This window comes from Aquarana catesbeiana, linkage group LG01, assembly GCF_042186555.1.
Source record: "Aquarana catesbeiana isolate 2022-GZ linkage group LG01, ASM4218655v1, whole genome shotgun sequence".
In the NCBI taxonomy this organism is placed as follows: Eukaryota; Metazoa; Chordata; class Amphibia; order Anura; family Ranidae; genus Aquarana; species Aquarana catesbeiana.
In genome coordinates this window covers 260,935,441-260,954,010 of record NC_133324.1, presented here as the reverse complement: position 1 = coordinate 260,954,010, position 18,570 = coordinate 260,935,441, and the positions used below count along the sequence as shown (strand labels likewise).

Below are 18,570 nucleotides of genomic sequence, written 5' to 3'. Positions count from 1 at the left end.
ACTAGAAATTGCGCTCCAATCAAAAATTGGGGTACAATCCTCCGCACCACTCACAGGAAGAAAAGGGAAAGACCTATGTGTTTATATGTGTTATGTGTTAAAAGTACCTGCTGTGATAGGGATTTTTTTTTCACACATTGGGTGTAGCGCTGCCTGATCCAAATCAGCAATAATTGGAAGGCCATATGTTTGAGGTGCCTTTTACAGACAGCTTTCACTGTAATGGAGATTAGAGCCATACAGGATATTTGTCTCATGGCGTGTTTCAGAGCATTTCACAAAATAGCAGAGCAGAAGATAGTTGTAATTGCTGTGCAACTGCATGATCTTGAAAAACAGAGTTATTCCTTGACCTAGTCCAGTTAGCTGTAGTTTGACATACAGAAATAGCAGCGATAGCTGGCTGCAGGAATGAGCCTGACTGGTTAAAAGGGCTTTTAAGAGCATCTCAAATTTTCTGTCAACAGAGTCTTTGAAAGAAGGAACATCTTTAATAGGTACAGTGAGATGTTTGTTTAGGACTGAAATGGCAGGATCAAACACAAGAATAGCCCATTTCTTTGCAAACTCTTTCCACTGGATAGAGTTCAGCAAAGTTTCTTGGTGGAGTAAAAATTCTTTCAGGAGTGAATCAATCATCATAGACTGCACTTTCTGTCTGTTCACGAATAGGTAATGTTTTGCATGATTTTGTAGGTCTCATTGTGCCCAAAGGGGCATGGCAAGGTAAAAGGAAAAGTTTGCACTGTGAAGTAAATACATTCCAAACATAGCCCTGTTTATACAGTAATGGTCAGAGGGTGACCCTGCCTTACCTCTCCACGATGCTGGACTGCACATAAAATTCAGGCTTCACCTGTCATGGTGGGCATACCCCCAAAGGGGTCTACAGACTAGGTTCCATAATGATGGTCTATGCCATTGGCATGTTATAGCACCCTGCAGCTAATTCAACATGTTACACCAAGTTCCATGTTAAATGCACCACACAGGATTCAGTGCCGAAGAAACATTACAGGTCATTCCCACAGAGTGAGGTCTGGGTACAGCACCCAAGGTTTTACAGAAGTTGCACTAATCAATATACGCTGCTTCTGCATAGGCTTTTGAAGACAGTGAGGGTTGATGGAAGAATTAAAAAAAATAACAAATAAAAATAAATTAGTGAAGCTGATTTCTCTGTGAAAAAGTCTACCACCTTCAGACACTGGTAACAAAAACTTAGGACGCATATAGAGAGGCAGGGTTATAGGGGAAGTGCCCTAGGGTGTGTGTTCTCAAAAGCTTGCCATCGTGTATAAGTTGCCTATGTCCTGTGCTGTATGATTAAAATAGAAGCATCCCATATCCTAAGTTACCAGGACATTTCATCAAACAAAAAGTCAATTTTTGATGTGCAATTTTTTTTTTTATGGTGAAAGGATTTTAAATCTTGCATGTGCATAAACCTGAATTCACCTAGATTCAATCAAATAATGGATTCCTATATAACACTATCAGCACTAAGGATGGGCGAACGGTTCAGCCCGAGCAAATGTTCAGGCCAAACTTTGGTTATTCACGAACGGCGAACATTATGCAGTGCACATGGCAAATTCGAAAGCCATGGGACACTAACATGAAAAACCAAAAGTGCTCATTTTAAAGGCTTATATGCAAGTTATTGTCATAAAAAGTGTTTGAGGACCCGGGTCCTGCCCCAGGGGACATGTATCAATGCAAAAAAAAGTTTTCAAAACGGACGTTTTTTCGGGAGCGTGATTTTCATAATGCTTAACCCTTCAGCCCCGGAAGATTTGGCTGCTCAATGACCAGGCCATTTTTTGAGATACGGCACTGTGTGGCTTAAACTGACAATTGCGTGGTCATGCGACATTGTACCCAAACAAAATTGATGTCCTTTTTTTCCCACAAATAGAGCTTTCTTTTGGTGGTATTTGATCACCTCTGCATTTTTTATTTTTTGCACTATAAACAAAAGAAGAGCGACAATTTTGAAAAAGAAAAACAATATCTTTTTACTTTTTTTCTATAATAAATATCCCACATTTAAAAAGAAAAAAAAAAAAAAAATATATATATATATATATATATATATATATATATTTTTTTTTTTTTTTTCTCAGTTTAGGCCAATATGTATTCATCTACATGTTTTTGGTAAAAAAAATCACAATAAGTGTATTTTGATTGGTTTGCGCAAAAGTTATAGCGTCTACAAAATAGGGGATAGATTTATGGCATTTTTATTATTATTTATTTTTTTACTAGTAATGGCGGTGATCTGCGATTTTTATCGGGACTGTGATATTGCGGTGGACAAATTGGACACTTTTGACACATTTTGGGATTACTATATAAATGTCACTGGCAGGAAAGGGGTTAACACTAGGGGTCAATCAAGGGGTTAACTGTGTTCCCTCACTGTGTTCTAACTGAAGGGGGGGTGGGACTTACTAGGGCAGATGACAGATCGCTGTTCATACTTTGTATGAACACATACTTTGTATGACCCGAAGAGCCTGGTATGGATTTTGGGGAACACACCCACGCAATTTTTAAAAAAAATTTTGATTCGGGGTCCCCCTTAATATTCATACCAGACCCAAAGGGCCTGGTAATGGACTGGGGGGGAACCCATGCCATTTTTTTCAATGAGTTTTATCTACAGTGGGGCAAAAAAGTATTAAGTCAGCCACCAATTGTGCAAGTTCTCCCACTTAAAAAGATGAGAGAGGCCTGTAATTGTCATCATAGGTATACCTCAACTATTAGAGACAAAATGTGTAAACAAATCCAGACAATCACATTTTCTGATTTGGAAAGAATTTATTTGCAAATTATGGTGAAAAATAAGTATTTTTATCAATATCAAAAGTTCATCTCAATACTTTGTTATATATCCTTTGTTGGCAATGACAGAGGTCAAATGTTTTCTGTACGTTTTCACAAGGTTGTCACACACTGTTGCTGGTTTGTTGGCCCATTCCACTATACAGATCTCCTTTAGAGCAGTGATGTTTTGGGGCTGTCGCTGGGCAACACGGACTTTCAACTCCCTCCAAAGGTTTTCTATGGGGTTGAGATCTGGAGACTGGCTAGGCCACTCCAGGACCTTGAAATGCTTCTTACGAAGCCACTCCTTCGTTGCCCGGGCGGTGTGTTTGGGATCATTGTCATGCTGAAAGACCCAGCCACGTTTCCTCTTCAATGCCCTTGCTGATGGGAGGAGGTTTGCACTCAAAATCTCACGATACATGGCCTCATTCATTCTTTCATGTACACGGATCAGTCGTCCTGTTCCCTTTTCAGAGAAACAGACCCAAAGCATGATGTTGCCACCTCCATGCTTCACAGTAGGTATGGTGTTCTTTGGTTGCAATTCAGCATTCTCTCTCCTCCAAACACAACGAGTTGTGTTTCTACCAAACAGTTCTACTTTGGTTTCATCTGACCATATGACATTCTCCCAATCCTTTTCTGGATCATCCAAATGCTCTCTAGCAAACCTCAGAAGGGCCCGGATATGTACTGGCTTAAGCAGGGGGACACGTCTGGCACTGCAGGATCTGAGTCCCTGGTGGCGTAGTGTGTTACTGATGGTAGCCTTTGTTACTTTGGTCCCAGCTCTCTGCAGGTCATTCACTAGGTCCCCCCGTGTGGTTCTGGGATTTTTGCTCACCGTTCTTGTGATCATTTTGACCCCACGGGGTGAGAGCTAAGTGGAGCCCCAGATCGAGGGAGATTATCAGTGGTCTTGTATGTCTTCTATTTTCTAATTATTGCTCCCACAGTTGATTTCTTCACACCAAGCTGCTTGCCTATTGCAGATTCAGTCTTCCCAGCCTGGTGCAGGTCTACAATTTTGTTTCTGGTGTCCTTCGACAGCTCTTTGGTCTTCACCATAGTGGAGTTTGGAGTGTGACTGTTTGAGGTTGTGGACAGGTGTCTTTTATACTGATAACAAGTTCAAACAGGTGCCATTAATACAGGTAATGAGTGGAGGACAGAGGAGCCTCTTAAAGAAGAAGATACAGGTCCGTGAGAGCCAGAAATCTTGCTTGTTTGTAGGGGACCAAATACTTATTTTCCACCATAATTTGCAAATAAATTCTTTCAAAAATCAGAAAATGTGATTGTCTGGATTTGTTTCCACATTTTGTCTCTCTTAGTTGAGGTATACCTATGATGACAATTACAGGCCTCTCATCTTTTTAAGTGGGAGAACTTGCACAATTGGTGGCTGACTAAATACTTTTTTGCCCCACTGTATATTGCCAAGACCCGACAATTCATTACAGCCGCGATCAGTTTTAGTTGACTTTTTTTCCTTTAGAAATGTCATTTTGCTGTTGTACTGTTCTAAACACGGGAAAACTGCGCCACTTTACAGGCATACTATAGACACCCCCCAGGCACGATATTTAAAGGAATATTTCATTTTTATTGCTTCACTTTAAGCATTATTAAAATCACTGCTCCTGAAAAAATGGCCGTTTTTTTTTGCATTAATACATGTCTCCTGGGGCAGGACCTGGATCCCCAAACACTTTTTATGACAATAACTTGCATATAATCCTTTAAAATTAGCACTTTTGATTTTTCATGTTCGTGTCCCATAGACTTTAACGGTGTTAATCCAAATTTTTTGACTGTTCGCAAGCTCTTGTGCGAATCAAACCAGGGGGTGTTAGGATCATCCTTATCAGCACCATAAATATACTAGATCTTAAAAAAAATACATTGACTTTGGAAAGTATTTGGAAAGTAATCTCAAATTTTTTTAATAGAAAGTAATTTTCCTCTCTTGACCCAACAAACTTATCTACAGGTTTATGGTGATAAAGACTCTGATGGTTTTTACCGTGGTGAAAGTTGTGGGAGATCTGGCTATATCCCCTGTAACATGGTCTCTGAAATTCAAGCTGATGATGAGGAAATGATGGATCAGCTTCTTAAAAAAGGATTTCTGCCACTGAATACTCCTGTGGAAAAAATTGGTAGGTATTACAAAGTTTTATACAGTCTGCATTACCCTTCTCCTTCCGCTTTACCCACTATTGGCATTTTACTGCACTGTCCTGGGATACAAGTCTTTTACTGGCTATTGGGTCTGCATATTATGCCTATCCTGTTTGGATTTACCAGTAAGCACAATAAGGGTTGTGCTGTCCAAGCGCTTTTTTTGTACTTGATTTGTTCACTACTCTTTTTATCTTAAGGTATGCAACAGCTGACCTATTATGAAGATAAGCCAAATAATTGTTTGTAGCTCTTTAGCTTAGTTCACAGTTCAAGTTTATTTTAGTTTTTTCTTCAGTACAATCTGACATGAAAAACTGTCATAACAGAGTAAAAAAAAAAGATGAAATGTTAGGCAAAAAATAACATTCATAAAAAAATCCATCTTGAGGAAATGTTTTAGAATTTATGAAGTCTGTCTGCTCTTAGACTCCTAGATTATGATATACTGTTAAAAAATATATGCATAGCAGAGAAAACACTAGCCCATGTTGTATCTCATTACAGTTGGTTTGTGCTTGAGTCTAATATGCATTCTGTGTACAGAGCTCAAATACTTCAATTAAATATACTTCTTCCAAGCACATGAGGGCAAGGAACAAAAACTGTATACTGACACCACTAACCTCCCTTTACCAAACCAATTCACTCCACAAAAGTTAGTAAAGAGCATCATTTGACTTTCCCAACTTGAATTTAGCACTTGTAAGTTTTCAGGGGTAGAAGATCAAAGCAATTTTCAGGTTAAAGTGTATGTAATGGCAAAAGTTTTTTTTTTTTTTTTTTTTGTGAATAGGGTCGGGAGGAATTAGACCCTCCGCTAAATTTTTATTGCTCTCTGTTTCTCTATCTATCTAAGTTTTACCCCTCTATTTTTCCAATTAGCCTAGTAGTCCCTGAAACAGAAAATAGGTGGAAGTCCCACATTTTAGAGTTGTCATACATGGCAAAAGAAAATCCTTTTGTGGGGACAAATGTTCTGGTGACAACTGTTTAAGATTGGGATTTCCTCCTACTTCCTTTTGCTTCTCCAAGACAGGAAGTGAAGGAAAATCTCTTTGGCAAGACACAAAGCAAAAATGAACCTGTCAAATTTACCCTTTTCCTACTCTAATAAAAAATGTAAAAAAGGGTTTTGTCTATACACTTAAAGATGTAGTGACATGATTGTAAATAAACCAAAAATGAATAAAGCATGCATCATTTGATTACACATATAAAGCTTAACAGTGCATTTATAATATAAAAAGTCATTCAAATAACATAAAATATATGCACCTATAAATTATCAAATAGACAACACTTTAAAATGCCTAACTAGGACCAGGAGGTTGTATGCATCGTAGCCCATATTTCCACTATGCATTCTTTTGTAAAATTCTCTACTCCCATAGCTTTCAACCATCTGTAGCTTCTGTTGTTTTTCTTCAATTAATATTATTTGATTACAATTATAATCAAATTTTACTGTAAATATCTCATACCAAACACTCTTCACTGTCACCACTGATGATGAAGCCCACTATGAGAGGCATGAGATATTATTATAATGAGGTTAGTTAAAGGATTATGTTGATATATGTTAACAGAGATGTGGACTGTTTTTTAATCCACCTTACTTTTGTAATTGCAGTGATCTGAAAACCCAGAGCAAAATGTGAGTTGGGACAGACCAGTGCTGTAATTATATGATAGAACTTTCAAAATGTATATCCTGCAGCAAGGATAAATTGGAATGGGTAGACTTTCAGTAGCACACAATGTGTGTTCTTTGCTCCAGTTCATAGTTGTTTATGGGAACTAGTACTTGAGTGCTTGGCTCTTTTGGAGTTTTGGAGGCAAACTGCAGTTTAGATTGGAGTGTAAATTGGCTTAGAATGAGATACAATGTGGAGATGTTGTTCCATCATTAATATAAGACTTCTGATGGCAAGCCATAATAAATGGGACTGAGTAAAATGGATGTCCCTGTCACTTAATGACCTTAACTTGTACATTTTTAAGGTGGTAACAACATTTTTTATTGCAGGGTGATGTGAATATAATTCTGGTGTATGATCTCAGTTGTGGTACTGGCCTGTAACTTGATCACAACTTGCTGCTGTAATGGCATTGATTCTTTGTTGAGGTTGGCTGTTGCCTCCTTCTAGGGGCAGCACTTTTCTTGACATTAGAGTGTATTCACATTCTTACAAACAATACAATCTTGGTGATACCCCTTGCTTTAACTTGCATTGCTGAACTTCTTACTTCCTGTGGTTGAACACGGTTAACCATGAGCCCCAATTTTCTTACTACACAATTACTACACACACTTTCTTCACAAGGAAGCTAAGAGAAAAAGACTTTGAACTAAACAGTTTACTTAAATACAAATTTGTAAAATAAAGCACATTGTTTAGAATGGTTAGTATTAGTGTATATTTGTTTTAGAGATATTTTACATACATTTGTAAATTAAGCTTTTTTACACTTGATGAGAAACAAAAACACTAGTCAGTTACATTCACTTTCCAAGTTGAGCGTTTCTAGGTTGACAGTAGAACTCTAAACAGCTTCATATGTTCTCTTCTTTTATTTATATGCATTCCTTTCCTGAAGTCAACTGTGAACGTTTCAAAGAGAGCTCTCGCTCTGTACACCGCAGATCCAGAAAGTCTAAACGAGGTCTGTGCTAAACAAACCTTAACTTTATTCAGTTAATACACAAGCTAATATGACCTGTCTAAATATACTATGTTTTTGTAAGTTAAACTAACAAGCATGTTTTGTTCTTTGAGCTTGCATCATTTTTGACAATGAATCCTGCTGCTGTTACCCCCTAACCAAAACATGACTATTTATATCTACCTTATACATGATCTTCGATTGCTTGAGGTTGAACTGAACTACTTTTTAAAAGGTCATATAAATATTAACCTTTCTAAATTTTATTCACGTGTAAAGTCAAAGAAAGTTGAAAAAATAGCATATTTTTAAAATAGTGTGATTTATGCCAGTTTAAAATACACCATATTATTGCAGAAAACAATATTTTATAGGCGATTACGGAATTAATTAACAACAATGTGCACCCCCGGCCCTTCGCATTAAATACAGTACATAAAACTAGGACTTCAGATCTAAGAAGTTTAGACTGTGAAAGACTTTTGTGCCACTAACAGGGATGTTAAAAGGTGGGAGGTGTCAGCTAAGTCTAAATTGGACTAGTTTACAGGATCAATAATTCCAGCCTCTCTTTTTGGATAACTAAGAGCAGTAGTGGTCAAGTTAATTGATATGGGGACTTCAAATGGAGTCCCTGATATAACCAAAGGGCCACACATAATGTTCAGTGTATGTAATGCTACAGAAAACTGCCAGACACCAGAAATACTGCAGTATTCAGAAACTGCAGGCATGCTACAGGAGATGATCAAAGACTACAAACATGATACAGGTGTGGTTGGAGACTAGGCACATGCCACTGTTGACTACTTAATTTAAAAAAAATTGAAGTAAAAGTGAACTTCATATTGTTTAGTTCTGCTCTACATTATTGTGATTTTGCTTGGAGCATCCAATGTAATTAAACATTTTCAATGGGAGCATAAATTATACATATACAGTATGTAAGTTATGGCATTTAGAATTAAACAACCTAATTAATGCAGTTTTAATATAACAAAATGAAAATGTAGTAGTCCACACTGATTTCCCTGAACAGCAAAACATACAAAGAGCAAATTATACTGGGGCACAATTGTACAGTGGTCAATTCTGGGACAAAACTTACTCTTATGAATGAATGATCATTTTGGACATGATGCAGCTTGGAGAACAAAATGGAACAAAAAGTCATAAATTTGTGCTGATACATAAACAGTGGCCATTGTTTGAGTCATGCTCAGAGGATCATCTAATGGAAAAGTATTTTATAAGTCAGGTCTAGAGGTGGTATGTCCAGGAAATTGTCATCACTGTCCATTTCAGCTTTTATGTCCACTCCGTTGGTCTTTTGTCCAGCTTGTTGTTTTTATCATGAGATATAATTGTTGATGGGAGACTTGGTTTTCAATTGAAGCATATAAACTATTCTATGATTGACACAGAGCGAAACAGGAGAAGTGGGAGGCAGCACTCAGTGTCCACAAGGAGGATGGTTGCGCTGTATGACTACGACCCAAGGGAAAGCTCACCTAACGTTGATGTTGAGGTAAAATATTCTCTTCATCTATAAAGCAGATCGAGCTATAATTCCAAATCCAGCATCTCAATAATATGCAAGGAATGTTTGGTACAAAGAAAACATATACAGTGCTCTGAAAAAGTATCCATATCCCTTTGAATTTTCCACATTTTGTCATATTACAACCAAAAACATAAATGTATTTTATTGGGATTTTATCTAATAGACCAACACAAAGTGGCACAAAATTGTGAAGTGGAAGGAAAATGATAAATGGTTTTCAAAATTTTTTACAAAATATGAAAAGTGTGGCATGCATTTGTATTCAGCCCCCCTAAGTCAATACTTTATAGAACAACCTTTCACTGCAAATACAGCTGCAAGTCTTTTTGGGTATGTCTCTACCAGCTTTGCACATCTAGAGAGTGAAATATTTGCCCATTCTTCTTTGCAAAATAGCTCAAGCTCTGTCAGATTGGATGGAGAGCATCTGTGAACTGCAATTTGCAAGTCTTGCCACAGATTCTCAATTGTATTTAGGTCTGGACTTTGACTGGACCATGCTAACACATGCTTTGATCTAAACCATTCCATTGTAGCTCTGGCTGTATGTTTAGGGTCATTGTCCTGCTGGAAGACGAACCTTCGCCCCAGTCTCAAGTCTTTTGCAGACGCTAACAGGTTTTCTTCTAAGATTGCCCTGTATTTTACTCCATCCATCTTCCCATCAACTCTGACAAGCTTCCCTGTCCCTGCCGAATAAAAGCTTCCCCACAACATGATGCTGCTACCACCATGTTTCACGGTGGGGATGGTGTGTTCAGGGTGATGTGCAGTGTTAGTTTTCTGCCACGCATAGCGTTTTGCTTTTAGGTCAAAAAGTTCAATTTTGGTCTCATCTGACCAGAGCACCTTCTTCCACATGTTTGCTGTGTCCCCAACATGGCTTCTCCCAAACTGCAAATGGGACTTTTTAACTCTTAGATATCCATATGTATCTCTCCTGAGGAAGCGAGTTTTTATCTCGCAAAACATGTAGCAAATCAGTACATAGTGTTCATCTTATGGATTTCAAGTTTTTATGCAATGATGGTGATCTTTGTATAGAAACCTCTGAATAATCATATACTATAGATGATTTTAAATGTATGTCATTTTTTGCCTTTTGTATTAATAAAATTGATTTTGTAAATTTTATTTATTGGTGTGTGCCTCGTAGAAAGAAATCTTTTCTGTATTGATGCAAACGGGACTTCTTATGGCTTTCTTTCAACAATGGCTTTCTTTTTGCTACTTCCATAAAGGCCAGATTTGTGGAGTGCACAACAAATAGATGTCCTGTTGACAGATTCTCCCACCTGAGCTGTGGATCTCTGCAGCTCCTCTAGAGTTACCATGGGCCTCTTGACTGCTTTTCTGAATAATGCTCTCCTTGCCCGGCCTGTCAGTTTAGGTGGATGGCTATGTCTTGGTAGATTTGCAGTAGTGCCATACTTTCTCCAATTTTGGATGATGTATTGAACAGTGTTCTGTGAGATGTTCAAAGCTTGGGATATTTTCTTATAACCTAACCCTGCTTTAAACTTCTCCACAACTTTATGCCTGACCTGTCTGGTGTGTTCCTTGGCCTTCATGATGCTGTTTGTTCACTAAGGTTCTCTAACAAACCTCTGAGGGCTTCACAGAACAGCTGTATTTATACTGAGATTAAATTACACACAGGTGGACTCTAATTACTAATTAGGGGACTTCTGAAGGCAATTGGTTCCACTCTATTTTAGTTAGGGGTATCAGAGTAAAGGGGGCTGAATACAAATGCACGCCACACTTTTTCAGATATTTATTTGTAAAAGAATTTGAAAACCATTATTATTTTTCTTTCACTTCACAATTATATGCTACTTTGTGTTGGTCCATCACATAAAATCCCAATAAACTACAGTTACGTTTTAGGTTGGAACAGGACAAGATGTGGAAAATTAAAATAAAAAACAAACATGTCATACGTACCTGCTCTGTGCAGGACAGAGTAGCCCCGAACCTCCTCTTCTTGGGTCCCCCACCGGCGCTCCTTGTCCCTCTCACCTGCCAAGTGCCCCCACAGCAAACAGGTTGCACTGGGGGCACCCAAACAGGCTCACTCCTGAGACGCTGCTCTGCGTGTCCATTCACACACAGAGCTGCAGCTCGACCCCGTCACCTCTCTCTCAACATTGGCTCACTGGCTGTGCTTGACAGCAGCTGGAGCCAAAGGCTGCCGCTGCTGTCTCAGCCGATGAGGAGGGAGAGTCCCTGGTATATTAATGACACAAAAAAATTTGTTCCAAAGGAACACAAACAAATGTTATGCTATCTTTAAAAAAAAAATTCTTGCAGTCATATAACAAGTATTCAAGCTGCCAAAAATATCTGATGCAGTAACTGGCAGTTAGTTCCCTAGACAAGTAAAATGCAATTTCTTTTACGGTTGTTTGTACTCCATGGTGACAAATCCCCAAACATCAAAAAAGTGTGCCAACTTTGACATGCTTTTCTGACATTACCTGCCAAAGTAGGCAGCATTCAAATCCAAAAAGCACAATGATTACCAAGTAACAAATTTCATTCTAATCTCTGCAGGCTGAGATAACCTTCTGCACAGGAGATATCATTACTGTTTTTGGTGAGATTGATGAAGATGGATTTTACTATGTGAGTAATTGAAGTTAAAGAAATGTAATTTGTTAATATTTCAGCACTTTGAATGGTTAGAGTAAACACCAACATAAATTAAACTGCCATATGACATGACTAATGTGTGCATGGTATAAGATAATTTTACTTTATATACAGAGAGAGGAAAACCGAGAAAGGAAATCTAAGTGAAAACATAACTTGGACCTTTCAGTAATTTTACTAGTCTGCATGACTAAATTCCTAACATTGCAACACACATAAACAGTATTTTTTTTTTTTAAGCTGTAGCCTTTATTTTGAAAAATGCAATCCTTAGATTCCGGTCAAGTGACTTTGCTTTATGCCGCGTACACACGACCGGACTTTCCAGCAGAAAAGGTCTGATGGAATCATTTCATTGGATATTCCGATTGTGTGTGGGCTTCATCTGACTTTTTTTTTCAAAAATTCTGACAGACCTAGAAATAAAACATGTTTTAAATCTTTCCAAAAAACCGTTCGTCTGTATGCTATTCTGACAGACCAAAAACGACGCAAGGGCAGCTATTGACTACTGGCTATTGAACTTCCTTTTTCTAGTCCTGTCGTACGTCATCGCGTTCTAAACGAACGGACTTTGGTGTGATCATGTGTAGGCAAGTCCGTTTCCGCGGAACTCCGTCGGAAAGACCGTCAGAGTTTATTCTGATGGAAAAAACAGTCGTGTCTATGCGGCATCTGATATGATGATGCCACCAATCTTGTGCAGGCAGGATGAAGAATTTCCTGAGTCTTCTTTCCTCAAGTGTTCAGAAATTGCAACCTTGTAGCAAGTTGAGAGACTGCAGCAGGGGGGTAATCTCTGTTAGACGAGTGCCAGGACAGCCAAGAACTACACAGGCACAAGGATTTATGGGAATGTATCATTTCTGAACCAGTAGCTCAGTCTAGGAAGTAGATGCTGACCCTGGATAATGTAACACAAAGCTGGTTCCATTTAGATATTAGCAGATGGCATTGTTAGGGGAGTACTGTGATCTTTGTGAGAGGCAATAAATACCTGAAACCTTTCACTTGCACATTAATTGGCATGCATGCACTTAACATGAAAAAATATTTCTTATCGTACATCATGGGGCACAGAGCCATAGTAGTTACTATGTGGGTTATAGGCCACCTTCAGGTGATGGACACTGGCACAACCTAAGACAGGAAGTCTACTCCCTATTTAACCCCTCCCACTACTGGGAGTACCTCAGTTTTTTCGCCAGTGTCTTAGGTGTTGGTTACGAGTAAAGATGTGCTGTGCTGAGCTCCACTGGAGTAATCCTTGCTGGGGCTAGCTATGCAGTTGGATCCATTCAAAGTGTCCTTTCAGGCCGAACTGAATGGTACTCGGGCCTCGTGGCGGAAGAAATGAGGTTTAGCGTGTAACGCTTCTCTTTTTAGAGAGCTGGACCACGGGATCCAGTACTTTGGTATCTTCAGCCATAAAGTTTTACTGGCGGGGTGCTTTACGGGTCCAGGAGTGTGGGTTCCCCGAGGGTCCCCGGTTCCTGAAGGTTTTGTAACGGAACCCACTATGAGGGGTGATGGTTTTACCACAGAAAATCCTGCGGCGGAAAAGGTAAGTGGACTTTTTCTAAGGAATTTTTAAATTTTCTTATGAAATATCTCCTGGGGGCTGAGTGAGTCATCACTGGGGGCTGTATAGAGCACATACCTTGTCATGGTTTCCACAGAGTCACGCTGTGTCAGCAGAAGCAGCAGGCTTTTCCTCCGGCTATCAGCTCAGACCTCCGGTAAGTTTTGGGGGGGGACTAAGCTCTCCCCCTCTCCCTAGAAAGAGGGAAGCTAAAACGATTGGCAATGCCGCTCCATTTTTTCCACCGCCCCTGCATGGCGGCTTCTCTCAGGTCTCCTTCTCGCCATCCCTCCCTCACACACATGCCGACCCCGTCGGATCGGAGGCCCGCGCTCGTGCGGGAAAACTCTCTTTTTGAAAGAGAGAGGAGGGGGGGTGCGATGCGACGGGGGGGGACGGGGCTTAGCGTGGCATTGGGGTCCTTCAATGTCCAGCGCGGGAGTATCTTTAAAAGCTCCATTTTTGCTGGCTGCAGATGTCGGAGGGACACGAGCAAAAAGGGGCATGTAAGAGGTTTGGTGACACAGGCATTCCTATTGACACATTTACTATTAGCATCAGGCTGAGCATTAATAGCAGCGGCAGTGGCTGGACTATGTTTAAAGGAGGTGAGCAAGCACTGCATGAGGTGGTGGGAGCACTCCGTTTATGGAGGTTGTCTGAAGATATCACACAAGCTTGTTTTTGGGGTTTTTTTTGCACAACGTGGATTAATTCATTTTATGTTTTTGGACTTTTTTCATATTATTGCAATATCAGTGTTTATCACCATAATTGTTTATTTCACTTCTACAGCACTGTCACATCTATATTGTTTTTTACTGATTTCTGTGAGAGCACATTAGTGACAGCTGCAGTAAAAAGTTATCACTATTATATGTTTTTCTAAGTTTCACATTTCACACCATATTAGCGCGCAACTACCTCTATTTTCAGTGGCTGGACTATTACTCAAGCAGTGGATGCGATCCTTTTGGTAGTACCTCTGCATTTGTGCATCGGACTATGGTCAGAAGGGGGGCTAGAAACACCCTAAAAAAGGGCTCAAGAAGGACTTCTTCAGCCACAAAAAAACCTAGAACTATCTCTAAAACAATGGCATCCTCCCCTGAGAGTTCTGAGGTGGTTGGTCAGAGTGAGCAACTGTTTCCAACACTGCAGCCCCTGTCTATATTACTCAAAAGGTTTTTTTCCTCAAAAATATTAGGATTGGAGCAGAAAATAAAGGCTTTAACCGCATTCCAGAGTGGGACTATGCGCGACAGGTCCCCTTCCACTACCCAGGACCCTCAAACTGAGGAACCGGGGGCGGGAGATGATGAATTTCTCTCAGGGGACCAGGAAGAGGCTGATGACTCCTCTTCTGAAGTGTCAAATGCGGAAGGATCAGGTTCAAAATCTGAAAAATTGATGGTTAAATCTCTTACTGAATTGGTCCGTTCTACATTCATGCTACCATTAACTGAGTCGGTTGATGAGCCCACTTCTTGTTTGGGTTCGCTAAAGCCTCCCCAAGCTATTCATGCTTTTCCTATCCATTCTTTGCTGAAAAAGCTTATGTATTCTGAGTGGGATCATCCAGATAAACAGTTTTTTTCCTCCGAAAAAGTTTTCAACACTTTATCCTATGGAGGAAGAATTAATAAAAAATGGGGGATGCCAGCAATTGACGCTGCTATATTCTCTGTGAATAAAAGTTTGACTTGTCTGGTAGACAATGCTCAAATGCTGAAGGATCCAACGGATAAGAAGTTGGAATTCCTATTAAAAAACAATTTTTCTCTGGCAGGTTCAGTGACTGGCAGCAATCGGTGTATGTCAATCCTTGAGAGACCAGTTTAAACAGGTGCTCAAGATTATTCCTGATCAGCAGGCCCAAGATTTGGCCGGGATACCAGGGGCGTTATGTTTTGCAACAGACGCTATGAGAGATTCTATTCTCCAGGCTTCTCGATTTACGCTTGGGCTGGTGCATATGCGTAGAATACTATGGTTGAAAAATTGGTCAGCCAAAGCGCCATGCAAAAAGCTCCAGGCTAGTTTTACATTTCACGGTGAACGGTTGTTTGGGGATGATCTGGATAAATACATTCAAAGAATTTCTAATGGGAAAAGTTCCCTTTTGCCAGTTAAGAAAAGGAGTAAGCGTTTTTGTTTTAAACGAGCTTCTTCTCCAGTACCAGGGGCATCAGCCTCACGACGGCCTCTACCGCCAAGTTCAAGAGGTAAACCTCAGAGTCAACCCCAGGGACAAAAGAGGTCCTGGGGAAGGAAACCTACAAAACAAAATACTAAAACCTCCTTATGAAGGAGCGCCCCCGCTTGCGTGGGGGGAAGACTTTTGCAGTTCTCAAAGGTCTGGCTGGAAGAGTGTCGAGACAAATGGGTGGCTTCCTCAATTGCTCTAGGGTACAAACTAGAGTTCCAAGAGTCCCCGTCTCCTCGATTTCTCAGATCAAATGTTCCCAGGGATCCAGAGAAAAAGGAGTCTCTCTTTCACGCATTGGACCATCTTTTGCCTCAAAAGGTGATATCAGTGGTCTCCATGGAAGAGCAAGGATTAGGGTTTTATTCAAACCTTTTCACAGTACCAAAACCAAACGGGGATGTCAGACTCATTCTAGATCTCAAAAATCAAAACCGTTTTTTTAATATCCGCTCTTTTCGCATGGAGTCAATCCAATCGACATCAAGGATGCTTACCTCCATGTACCTATTTTTTCCACTCAACAGAAATATCTACGCTTCGAGATAGAAAATCTTCATTTTCAGTTTGTAGCTCTGCCTTTCGGTCTAGCTACTGCACCTCAAGTGTTTACAAAGGTCCTGGCTCCCCCTTTAGCCAGATTAAGGGCTCAAAGTATAATGATTCTAGCTTACTTAGACGATCTGCTCTTGATAGACCAGTCGGTAGCCCACTTAGACCAGAGTTCGGTCACCACAGTCAGCTACCTGGAGTACCTAGGTTAGATTCTCAACCTTAAAAACATCAAGGAGATTGGAATACTTGGGTCTGATCATAGATACAGCTCAGAAGAGGGTGTTCTTGCCCCAGGCAAAGATCAGTTCCATAAGGGAACTGATTCAGGTAGTCAAAGCAAAGAAGAATTCTTCTATTCATGAGATTGTTGGGAAAGATGGTGGCTTCATTTGAGGCTGTTCCTTATCCTCAACTTCATTTGAGGCTACTGCAAAACAGTGTCCTATCGACTTGGAACAAGAAGGTCCAAGCTCTAGACATCCCAATGCGTTTATCCCTGAAGGTGCACCAAAGCCTCAGTTGGTGGTTGACAGCCAAGAATCTGTAGAAAGGAAAATCCTTCCTACCAGTTACCTGGAAGGTGGTAACAACAGATGCCAGCCTTCTGGGCTAGGGAGCAGTCCTGGAAGAAGCGTCTGTCCAAGGGAAATGGTCCAAATCAGAAATGATCTTGCCCATCAATATTCTAGAGATTCGGGCAGCACGCCTGGCCCTGAACGCTCAGATTACGGAATTGTCCTGTCAGGATCCAATCCGACAATGCCACAGCAGTGACCTATATCAATCACCAAGGGGGCACGAGAAGTTGTGCGGCCCGGAGAAGGGTGAATCATATCCTAACTTGGGCAGAAAACAACATACCTTGCCTATCGGCAGTCTTCATTCCAGGTATAGAGAATTGGCAGGCGGACTACTTGAGTCGCCAGCAGTTGCTCCCGGGAGAATGGTCTCTTCACCCCGACATCTTTCTGACAATATGTCAAAAATGGGGAATTCCGGACGTGGATCTGTTTGCTTCCAGGTTCAACAAAAAGATTGACAATTTTGTGTTAAGGACAAAGGATCCGCTGGCATGCAGAACAGATGCCTTGGTGTTCCAGTGGAATCAGTTTTCACTGATTTATGCATTCCCTCCTGTTCTGCTGCTTCCGTGACTTCTTTGCAGGATCAAGCAGGAAGGGAAGGTGGTTATTCTTGTGGCCCCGGAGATCTTGGTATGCAGAGATCGTAAAGATGGCGGTAGGGGACCCATGGACCCTACCGCCACAGCTAGACCTTCTCTCGCAAGGTCCGGTATTCCATCCTACCTTACAAACGCTAAATTTACCGGTTTGGCTATTGAGACCCACATTCTGAAGAAGCGTGGGCTGTCAGGTTGAGTGGTGTCTACTCTGGTTAATGCAAGGAAGCCAGCCTCCAGAGTCATATATTATAGAGTCTGGAAGGCATATGTCTCCTGGTGTGAATCCAGGGGTTGGCACCCCAGGAAATATGTCATAGGTAGAATCCTTGACTTTCTACAGATGGGATAAGAAATTAAGCTGGCCTTGAGTACTATCAAGGGCCAGGTTTCGGCTTTATCGGTATTATTTCAGCGACCACTTGCTTTGCACTCTTTGGTTCGTAGTTTTATTCAGGAGGTAACTTGGCTTAATCCTCCGGTTAGGTCACCCCTGAACCCTTGGGACTTGAATTTAGTCCTGTCAGCATTACACAAACAGCCTTTTGAGCCGATACAACATATTCCCTTGGTCCTTTTGACAAGGAAACTAGTATTTCTGGTTGCCATATCTTCTGCAAGAAGGGTATCAGAGTTGGCTGCTCTTTCTTGTAAAGAACCATATTTAATTACCAGTATTTACAAGGATAAGGTTGTATTGCGTCCTCATCCTAATTTTCTACCATAGGTAGTATCAGGTTTTCATTTAAACCAGGATATTGTTCTACCTTCATTTTTCCCAGAACCCTGTTCTGCGGAAGAAAAGTCACTACATTTTCTTGATGTGGTGAGAGCAGTCAAAATCTACTTGAAGGCGACTGCTCAGATTTGAAAAACGGATGTTTTGTTTGTGCTGCCTGAAGGTCCTAAGAGAGGACAGGCAGCATCGAAATCTACTATTTCCAAATTGATTTGTCAAGTGATTGTTCAAGCTTTTTGTTTAAAGAGGAAAGTTCCACCTTTTCATATTAAAGCGCACACCACCAGGGCTGTTAGTACATCCTGGGCAGTGCATCACCAAGCCTCCATGGCTCAAATCTGCAGTCCATACATTTACCAGATTCTATCAAGTAGATGTAAAAGATCACGAGGATATCGCC

The 18,570-nt window shown here is 40.5% G+C and overlaps 1 protein-coding gene across 23 annotated transcripts in view; it reads left to right on the top strand.

The window, feature by feature from the left end:
• RIMBP2 (RIMS binding protein 2) overlaps positions 1–18,570 on the top strand; it is an 883,237-nt gene that overhangs the window by 814,928 nt on the left and 49,739 nt on the right. For 13 of the 23 annotated variants that reach the window (XM_073628097.1, XM_073628131.1, XM_073628113.1 and 10 more), the window contains 4 exons: positions 4,832–5,000; positions 7,624–7,689; positions 9,114–9,217; positions 11,810–11,881. In XM_073628097.1, the coding sequence (XP_073484198.1) occupies positions 4,832–5,000; positions 7,624–7,689; positions 9,114–9,217; positions 11,810–11,881 (411 nt within the window). The remainder of the gene's footprint in view (positions 1–4,831; positions 5,001–7,623; positions 7,690–9,113; positions 9,218–11,809; positions 11,882–18,570) is intronic. The other 10 variants (XM_073628121.1, XM_073628271.1, XM_073628164.1 and 7 more) reach the window with 1 other exon arrangement.